At 42.5% G+C, this 10843-nt stretch overlaps 1 protein-coding gene across 2 annotated transcripts in view; it reads right to left on the minus strand.

Annotated features, from left to right (window-relative positions):
- The window catches only part of TMCC3 (transmembrane and coiled-coil domain family 3), a 245547-nt gene extending 243234 nt beyond the window's left edge, over nucleotides 1-2313 (minus strand). Inside the window, exon 1 of one of the 2 annotated variants that reach the window (XM_081061187.1) lies at nucleotides 2197-2313. Coding sequence is in view for 1 of the 2 variants with exons in the window: in XM_081061188.1 (XP_080917314.1) it covers nucleotides 2197-2205 (9 nt within the window). In the remaining variant the exon portion in view is untranslated. The remainder of the gene's footprint in view (nucleotides 1-2196) is intronic. The other variant, XM_081061188.1, reaches the window with a different exon arrangement.
- Between the last annotated feature and the right edge of the window lie 8530 nt (nucleotides 2314-10843).

Raw genomic sequence — 10843 nt, forward strand, 5'->3', positions numbered from 1 at the left:
CCCACTGCACTATTCCTTAAAACAGTGTGTACACATAGTAGGTGCTTTATACATATGCCTCGTGGTGGTGGGTGTTTTAAAATGCAAATTGCTGAGCTTTAGTCCCAGAGATTCTGATTTAATAGACCTGAGGTAGAGCTCAGGAATCTACATTTCTAGCAAGCATCCATCTCTTTTCAGCCCAAAGCAGGCAGTACATAAATCACATTTTACCATACAGGCATACCTCGTTTTATTGCACCTCACTTTATGGCACTTCACAGGTGTTGCGTTTTTTACAGACTGGAGGCAAGATCCTCCCAGTAAAAAGATTACAACCTAGTTTATTGTGATAACTCGCTTTATTATGGTGGTCTGCAACCAAATCCACAGTATCTCTGAGGTATACCTGTTCTCTAAACCATCTCCATCTCCAAATTTTGATTCTCTTACACACCTTACTTAGGCCTACATATCCCATCCCAGTTGCCTTCCTTAATTACCTTGGTGACACTGAGGGTAAAAGGAGGTTACTGACCCCTGAATTTGGAATGCAAACAAGCAACCCTGCCAGTTCCCATTTCTGCTGCTTCAACCAATGTTAGGCATTCAAACTATCTGGTCAGCCTGGCTGAAATCCTGTCCTCCCCAGAAACACCTGAGCAGATTTGGACTAAATCCAAAAGGTGAGCCAGGTAAATTTCCATGTCCGCTCCCTAACACTTTCCAGTGGCAGCTGGGCCAATCCCTACTTGTTGTACACTCACTCCAAATACCACTGTCCCCACCTCCACCCTCCACCCCCCCACACAGCAGAAGATTTAATTCTGGCACGATCTGCAAAACCACAGGCCAGAGCTCCCTTTGAAGCAACCAAACAGCTGAGAGGAAGAAATCTTTGACAGGGCCACTCAGGTGTCTAAAGCCATAGGCACATACATACATTAGTAGCAGGGCAAGCCCAAAGTCCAACCCAGAGAAATGCGCAGGCTCTGGCTTCTTCTCAGCCCGGTCTCTTTAGAAAACACCCAACAGCCTTTCCTTGACACCTGAACTGTCATCTGGGTAGGAGGTCTGGGAAAGTGCATACTTGGACTTCCTGAAGTTTCCTCTACTCCCTTCTACCCTGTCCTGCATTTGATTAAAGCAGCGTCCGTCCCCAAGGTTTAAATCCGAACAGCACGCTGGGATTGGTAACTTAAAATCACCAACATTTGTGTGTGGATTAGCTCCCACCCCCCAGACAGGCAAGATCCAGGGGCGCAGGGCCCGTGCGCGTGCTCTCGGGCCTGACAAGAAGCAGCACCAACCCCCCAGGCTGTGCCTCGAGGTGGAATAAACTGCAGTTCAGCCTGCAAACTGGAGTTTTTCCACTCAGGGCGCTGGCTGGAGGGGCGGGGAGGGGCAGGACCTGCACACCTGCTCTGGGAAGCCGCGGCCGCCGAGGGCGCCCCCCAGCGCACGGGGCAGACCCCCTCTGACCCGGGACTCGGCGCGGCGCCCCTCCGCCCGCGCGCCCGGCTCGCTCCGGCCCAGGAGGGACTCTAGTTCACACTCCCTGTTCCTTCCAAATACCAGAATCGAGAGTATTTATGGGAGCCAGGGGGGAGGCCCACCGCCCCGAAACACACACACCCCCCCTCCGCCGGTCACCCACCGAACTCCGACCGGGGCCCGCCCTCCCTGGGGCGTGCGCCCGGGAGCAGCCCTCCCCCCGCGCCCGGGAGCAGCGCAAAGTTCCCGAGTCCGGACGCTCCCAGGGGGGAGCGAGGCGCGGAGCAGCAGGACGCAGGGAGGAAGGGGCCGAGCCGGCACGAGCGGCCCGCGAAGATGCTCCCCTAAAAGCTCGGGGTGGGGGTGCTGGGAAGGACCCCACTGCGCCCCCGGGAGGCGCGGGCGCGGGCAGGGAGCCCCGACGTGTCCGCGCCGCCGCAGGGAGCGCAGGGCCGGGAGCCCTCCGGCGGGGGGGAGCCCTCCGGCGGGGGAGACCCCGCGGCACCGCCTGCTCCCCGCAGAGCGTCAGGCGGCGCTCTCCCGCCAGGCGGCGGCTGCAGCCCAGAGAGGCTGCGTCTCGCCCCCAGCGCTGCCCGCCCGGCTCCCCCGCGAGGCTCTCCGCTCCGCTGCGGCGGCGGCCTGGAGCGGGCGGGACGCGCTCTCACGCCCGCCGGCACATTCGCCACCTGCCCCCTCGCGCCTCTGGGGTCACGGCTCACTCACCCTCCGCATGGTGCCGGGACCGTCCGCGCCGGGATGGGCGCGAGGAGGGACTGGGCGGGAAGGAGCGCAGGGCCGCCGGGGAGCGCCACGCTGCCCCCGCCCGCACACGCGTGCGCCGCGGCCGGCGAGCGGGTGGGGGCCTCCGCGGGGGCGGAGCGGGGGCGCGCGGGCCGCGGGGTCCCCGGCCGGCTCCCGGCGAGCTGAGCTCCAGGGCCTTCTTCCCCGGGTGGGGCGTCCCCACCTCCCCACCTCCCCAGGCCGCTGCACCGCTCTGCTCCAGACCTGGAGAGGAGCTGGTCTCCAGTGCCTGCCCAACTCTGAGCTGGAAAAGGTTGCAGTTGAACGTTGGGGCCGACCTTGCAGGGATGGAGAACTGAAGTGGGATTACTCACCACCTTAAAAGGACCTCTGTTCTCCCCGTGGGATAGGAAGATGCCCCACTGGTGTCCCATCCTACTCTTTAGGGTCTGCGATTGTCTTTTCAAAGTCTTAAGCTTCCATAAACCTTTTCGGTGGGGAGGTGGTGAGAGTTAAGAGTGGGGAAACAGCAGAGCAACCCACCGCTTGGGGAAAGACAACCTCATGGAACAGAAGTGGTCTAGTTTTCTCCCGACCAAGCAGCTCAGCAGGGGAAGGAGTCTGTACCCCTGTACTGCAGAACCCACGGGTCTCCCTGGCAACCCCCTCCGTGTAGAGCTTCCTCTTCACAACCGGCCTCCCCACCTCTATCCCAGCTTCTCCAAACAACAGGAAAAGTCCATCCCCAGATGCATTAGCTGCAGGGAGGGGACGTATATTTCTCCTGACTGTGAAAACACTTTACACCCCTGAGCCAGGAGAATAAAGGATCCAAATCCTCAAGAAAAAGAGTAGGATGTAATGATGTGTGAAGGTCTCCCAGAAAGAAACCTAGCCTTTCTCGATTCGGCTTCTACTGCTGAACAAAGTAAATGAAATAGTACGGAATTCAAAGCAGCCTGAATTCTATGTAGAAAAACAAAAAAGATATATCCCTTGTTTACCAAAGAATCCTTTGAAAAGCATACAAGGATGTTTGTGTTTTCAAAACCAGAGGTGACAGGTAAGCAGGCAGACAGCAGTGGCAATGCAAAGGCTTGTGCTGAGTAAACACTTCTGAGGAATGTTTTGGCTTTGGCATTGCCTGGCTGCCAGTAATTCTGGCAGCTCCTCTCTTATCGCCACTGTCAAAGAAACACTGTTATAATTTTCTAACATTGTTAAAATTTTCTAATTTTCATGTTATAATTTCTAACATAGTCAGCAGCACTATGGAAACAAATGTAAAACAGACTTAAGTGCCTTTCTGATCTATTAAATAAGAACATTTTGTCTGAATTTCCCTTTGGTGACTACCAGCACAGATAAAAGGGGTGGGGGTGACATATATTAGGAGAAAAAGGAAGGAGAGAAATTAATGAAGCCTGCTAACTCCTTTTTAACTTTAACTTATGATCTGCATACAGTAGTTTTTTTTTTTTTCCTTTCTTCATACGAATCTCTTCAGATTGGTCTTTGATGTTTTGACTTTGGAGAAATAATTTTATTAAGTGTACTTACTTATGCACCGTGGGCTTTACCTGTTATCACTTTCAATCCACACAATCCTATGAAATGAGTACTATGATTCTGTGGTTTTTCAGAGTGAACTATGAAGGCTCAGAGAGGAGAGGTAATTTGCTCAAGGTCACACAGCTTGTTAGTGGCACAGCCAGGATCTGAACTCGGGCAGTCGGATTCCAGGGTCCACCCACTTGCTTTACTGCCCTCCTGTGCTCTGTTTCATATAAAAGGTACAGCAGTGGAAAAGTGTTATTAAAAACATGAACTCTTGTCATAGATCCAATTAGTAGCTTCCTATCTCTGAGTCTTAGCATCTTCCTCTGTAAAATGAGAACTTGATCTAAATAGATGTATTAAGAGGGATAAAAATGATGAACGTCTAAGTATTACCTTGTCTTAGTACACCTGAAACTAATAAATTAAAAAAAAAAAGAACCTGTCCAGAAGAAACGGTCTTGCTTTAGAGTATTACCATGTGAATATTTTGTGCTCAGCATTGTGGGAAACCTACCTTCGTAATTTCGTTGGTTTGTGTAGTATCTCACCACAGCCCCTTGTTTTACACTGCTTCTGCTGTGTTCTACAACACTACCTCTCTCCCCTTCTAATTAACAGTCTTTGCTTTGTGAGTGCAAAATCTAATCCAATTACATTTTTTACTAAACTTGAATAAGATCCCTGGTGAGAAGGGAGCAGTTTCAGTTAAGTAATTATTAGGGTGATCTTCAGGCATTAGTTAGCCTGAATAATTTTTCAATCTCCCTTCAGAAACCAAGACAATTATTCAACTAACAAATAAATGACAACACGTCAGATGCTAATGGCACACAGTCAGTCCTGCTCCTCTATGGAAATCCCCACGTTTGCTTATGCTACCATTAACTAACTTAAAGAACCAATATAAAACTGAAACTAGATTGAATCAGATCTACCTTTTTTTTGGGAGGGGAAGGGTCTTTATTTCTTTCATAATTTTAAAGGATCTTCAAAGTGTTTTAATAATAAGTTGTATCTCTATTTCATATCATCATACCTCCATTAGCCTTCTAATCTCAGACATGTAATTTGTTTCTTGAAAATCTCCTAATATTTGAGAACATAGCATTTTTTTCCTTTTTTTTCTTAATCATGTAACAACATCTCCACCTGTGACAAACAACAGTGCTATTCAGTCCTCTTGATCTTCAGGCCATATTTACAAGTCTGCGTCTTAAATACAGCAGGAAATGCACCAGGATCGAGAAGTCAGCCTAACTTCTTTCATTAGTTATTAACGTAGATAGGCATTTGATATAAAACTGAGCAAAAATGAACCAGTTTACAATTTCACATAAATAGTAAAAGAGAAATGAATAATTTTGTCTACATTTTGTGTATAAGAAATGTTACCAATTAGCATAACTTCTTACCAGTCTATCGTTCTCCATTTAGAAATGCATTAGTAATGACATACTGGTTTTCTTCATCATGTTCTTAAATTACAACCCTTCAGAAGGCCTCTGTTAAATGCCTACTATGGGAACATACATTATTGGTTAAATCAATTTATATTGCCCTGAAACAGATCAAGAATAATATCAAGGAAACAAACAGTCTCAACTACATGTATTGAGCAGTTCATATGTCCCAGGCACTGTGGCAAGCCATTTTACATGTATCAATCTATTTCATCCTTATAAAACCCTACCAGATAGTTTTATTATCCCCATGTGATAGATTAGGAAACTAAGATGTATCGATATTAAACACTTTGCAAAAGTTGCATGGCTAATAAGGGTACAGATCTAACCCAAATCTCTCTGACTCTGGAGCCTATGAGATTAATCAATGACAGGTGGGTGCTAATGTATCACAGACTCTTCTCTTTCTGGAACTTCTTCAAAGCAGTGGAAATGTGAGCCAAGAATTTTATATCCAGTAAAACTGACTTTCAAATATTTATACAAAAACTGAGAGGAGTTAACTAAGAAAGGGCTCTTAAAGAAGATGACTCGTTGGCTTAAAAAAGGAATACAAGATTTGAATTAAAAGAATGAAGAATATTCTTGATGGAGGACAGCAGAATGACCAACATAGAGGCTGTGACAGTAAAAATGTAACAGCAGAAACAACTCAAAATGGTCCTAACAAGATACTGAGTTGCTTTTCAGAGACAACAGACCAAAACCACAAGCCATGCATTCGAAGCATGCACAGAGGAGAAAACTTTGACCTCTGACTCCATCCAGAACTAAAGTCTTGTCCCTTCACAGGACCAAAGGACCAGGACATAACCAGAACTTGAACATTGGAACCCTTTCCAAAGTCAAGGGCCTGTTATCTAGGAATATCTGGTGTTGACTTCCCTTCAACCATAAATGGCCAAGTTCCAAGGTCCTCCAACTAAAACTTGCCCCACCAGCGCTTCTGCATTCCTGTTTCCCCTTACCAGGAGACAGATTTGAGCAGTACCTCCTGTCTCCTGTGAGCTGACTCAGAATTAAGAAAATTGCTCTTTCATTTCTCAAAAGTCAATGTCGTAGTATTGGTTTCTACGTGTGTTGGGCAACAAACCCTTTGATTACAAAAAGACCAGATCTCCTAGGAATCCCAGGACACAGGGCTGGGAACGTAAACCTGGTGGACAGTTAATAAGGGACTGGGATACTCATCAGGGAACCTTATACACATTCCCTCTAATTTTTTTATCGCATTATCACAGTTGCTCAGAAATATTCATTTATTTTGCTGTAGAAGGTCTGTATGATTGTTATGCTATTTCTTATCCTTTTGTCCTTGTCAAGGCCTATTTGACTTATGTGAGCAACAATCTCAGATTGGGCAGTCCACTGATTTATTCATTCATTCATTCATTTATTCATTCAATCAATCATTTATTGTGGGTAGCCTGAAGATGCAGGAATGGAGTTGGGAAGAACTCACCTGTAGCCTTTGTCAGAGGAATTTGATTCTGCTCTCTGCTCTGAGGTTCTGTGCCAGGATTCACTCCCTAACAGATATTCAAAAAGACAAACTTCACCCACATTTCCACCACTAATAGTATTCATATACTTCCATATTCCTTCCTGTTCTTTGTCCAAATGTACATGATTGTATGACTATCTCTCCTGCTAGACTCTGAGGTCCTTTAAAGAATGAGATTGTCTTAATAATTTTTACATCTCTAACGCCTATCACGAAATAGATGCTTCAAAACATGTTTAGTAAATGAGTGAATGATATTCAAAACTGTAGTCTGTTATTTTCCCTCAACAAATTGTTTCCTAGATTTTTAAATGGCCTTAATGATTATCTTTATTGGCTGCTTAATGTACATTTCTCATAGATATATTATCATTTAACCATCCACTCATGTTGACATTTGACTTGTTTCTACTGTTTCAAAATTTCTTGTGAGTTAGTAAGTACGGACAAGACTTAATGTAAAGATAGATTTAGAGAAGGATAATATAAATGTCAATCAAATGGTCCAGAGGTAGGGAGACTACTTAGGAGGCTAACTAACCTCAGTCACACAAAATGGAGCTGATGAGGTGACCAAGGCCAGAACTAAAATGGTGATTGTGGAAATGGAAAGAGAGAAACAGTTTCTACATCCATTACTAAAGCTGAAAAGTTGTAATGATGGATATGACCCATTTGGGGCTAAATGTATGACAGACAGTGGGGGCATTGTCCTTATGAAGAGTATTATTTTAGCACCACGGACAGCTCCTAGAATGTCAGGTAGGGGCTCTAGGTGGTATGGGACCACTGTTCCTGTTAGTGATGGCTCCTTTAAATAAATAAATAAATAAATAAATAAATTAATTAATTAATTAATTAATTAAAATTTATTTCGTTGAGCTCATGCTCAATGAAAGCATTACATACATTAATGTATTTAATTCTCATAAGGAAACAGGCACAGAAAGGTTACATAACATCCCTCAAAGTCACACAAATGCAAGTGGCAGAGCAAATTTACCCAGGTAGTCTAGCTTCAAAACCCATTATACTATATTGTAAATTACAATTAAGTAGGATAAATTCTATGACAGAAAAGCACAAAAGTATCTGAAGTACACAATGGAGGGCAAGGAAGGGAGGAGTATTCTGGGAAAGCTTCCCAGAAAAGAACACTGGAAGTAACTTTTAGAGGATGAATGGGATTCAACTAGAGCAGATGGCCAACAGGCTACCAGAAGTCCTACGTTGTGAAGGCTTCCAAGGCAGATCCAGGCTCAGCAAAAAAAAAAAAAAAAAAAAAAAAAAGCCTCCTGTGACCAATTAATAAATGAGGTAGAGAATGGTGGGAAACCTGAGACTAGGGAGGTAGGTGGGCCAAATAACAAAGGATCTTGGATATAAGTTAAGAAGTTTAGACATTTTCCCTAAAAGTTATGATAAATCACCAGAGTTTTAAGCAAGATGTGGCAGGATAAAATTTGCATTTAGAAAAAGCTTTCCAAAATTTCAGGGTGAAGATATAGAGTAAAAGATGATCACAGCTTATCCTTTTCTTATACCTAACGTCATGAACAAAAACAAGCTCAGAGACAGGGCTACAAACTCATCCCAGATAAGGTTGGAAGGGGAGCAAGGAGATTTCATCCACACTATACAACAGTTGTAAAAAGATTTGGTTGGAGCTGCTCCTACTAAACAAGAGTGAAATGAAAAGAAATTTCATGGTGACCATGTGAATGTGGCACAGTCAAAAAAAAAAAATGGAGGATGGATGTTGAGGAGGGGAGGGAGATAATGGGTGAACTATGAAGAAACTAAGCTGGAAGAAAGCATAACTCCAAGATACAGGAGATTTCCCAGGGAATGCGTTGTACTAAAAAGACCTTAATATGAATATGAACCTAAGAAAATAGCTCAAAATTGAGATGATAAAAATGACAGAGGAAGAGTAAAAAGGATATTTCAGAGTTAGGAAATGAATCAAGAACTGAAACACCATTATATATCTAATACATAAATTAGAAATGCCAAATTACAGGAAAGACATGATTGAAAATTGAATTAATGGCATGGATAAAAGGCTTGAGATAATTATGACAAATACAAAGGGAAAATGCAGACAGAGTAAAGCAATTAGCAAGAAGATAATAAGAGAGCCAGGAGATAATCAAACATAAGGATAACTGGTGTCCCTAATTGGTGTAGAGGGTCCAATAAATACAATGAAATATGCATTCAGAAACACAATACAGGAATGTTTTATCCAAAAATGAGGGAAGAACTGAACCTGCAGAGGGAAATTTCTACTGTATGCCAGGAAAAAAAACTACTTTGAACAAACATCAAGACATAGCCTGGTTAAGTTACTAATTTTCAAGGGAAAATAATTAGACGTCTAAGAAGAAAAGGCAAATCATCCATGGAGGTGGAGGTGGGTAGGAGTGGAATCACACTGGATATAAACATTTGTAAACAATCTCAATGCCAAAAGACAACGAAGCGATGTCAACAGTTTGGAGGGAAAAAAGAATGACCTAGGAATATTACCCCACCATAGGTAGATGTCTCAAACATGAAAGAACTCAACAGAGTAAAACACTCATGAGTCCTTCTTGGAAAAAAAAATCCAACTAATCAGGACCAAGAGTAAATTAAAAAAAAAAATAATTCAGGAACAGAAAACATTAAGGTAATAGAAAAAAGTGCTAATGATAGGCAGGTAAGCTATTTAAATACAGAACTAAATCAAACAACTGATTGAATTCTAGCTGTGAAACAAAATGCAAATGTTATAAATCCTGACAAAGTAAAAATAATAGATTTTAAAAATCAGAAGGTAAGAGAAGGAGAGAGGGAGGAAGTAAAATGCTAATTACCTCATCTTTCACCAGCAGGGAACCAACTGTGATCATCTAAAATTGAAACAAATCAAGAGACATATTATAACTTCAACTGTATAATGATTTCCTTTTTTTCTTTACTTCAAGACTGTCTTGTAAAACACTTCTTGGTGCAGCCGCTACGGAAGGCAGTGTGGAGGTTCCTCAAAATTGTCACCCCAATAAATTTAAAAAAATGAATTACCATATGACCCAGCAATTCCTCTCCTGGGTATCTACCCCAAAAATCTGAAAACATTTATCTGTAAAGATGTATGTGCCCCTGTGTTCATTGCAGTTTTATTTACGGTGGGCAAGACATGGAAACAACCAAAATGTCCTTTGATAGATGAATGGATAAAGAAGTTGTGGTATATATACACAATGGAATACTATTCGGCGGTAAGAAAAGATGATATAGGAACATTTGTGACAACATGGATGGATCTTGAGAGTATAATGCTAAGTGAAATAAGTCAAAAAAAGTCAAGAACCATATGATTTCATTGATATGTGAGATATAAAACCGAAAGCAACAAAGGAACAAGACAAAAAAACAAAGAAACAAAAACTCATAGACATAGACAATAGTCTAGTGGTTACCAGAGGGTAAGGAAGGAAAAGGGTGGTAGATGAGGGTAAACGGGATCAAATATATGGTGATGGAAGGAGAACTGACTCTGGGGGGTCAGTTATGTAACACACAATGTGATACATAAATGATGTATTGCAAAATTGTACACTTGAAACCTATGTTACTTTACTAACATTTGTCACCCCAATAAACTTTAATTTTAAAAAACCCAAAAAACAAAAAGCACTTTTCTCATGGTGGAAAAACAGTTATCTGAAGCTGAATTATTTCAGTTTACTTTCAGTTTTTTCTTTTATAAAAGTAAAACAAATTCAATACTTTAATTAAAATAACTGGTAAATAATCATAAAATTCTCTTTCATCTTCTACAGTTATATATAAATAGAGATTTTTTGTTTATTTTTCAATTATAGTTGACATACAATATTATACTAGTTTCAGGTATAAAGAGACTTCTTGAATTATGTTAATACTCATTATTTTTGAGTGATAAGATTTTTTCCGTGGTTTTATTGCAATATAATTGACACATAACATTGTATTCATTTAAGGTGTACAACATATTTATTTGATGTATGCAAATATTACTAAATGGTTATCACCATATGTTTAGTTAACATCCATCACCTCACTCAGCTACAAT

The sequence above is a fragment of the Rhinolophus hipposideros genome (genome assembly GCF_964194185.1).
Source record: "Rhinolophus hipposideros genome assembly, chromosome: 9".
NCBI lineage: Eukaryota > Metazoa > Chordata > Mammalia > Chiroptera > Rhinolophidae > Rhinolophus > Rhinolophus hipposideros.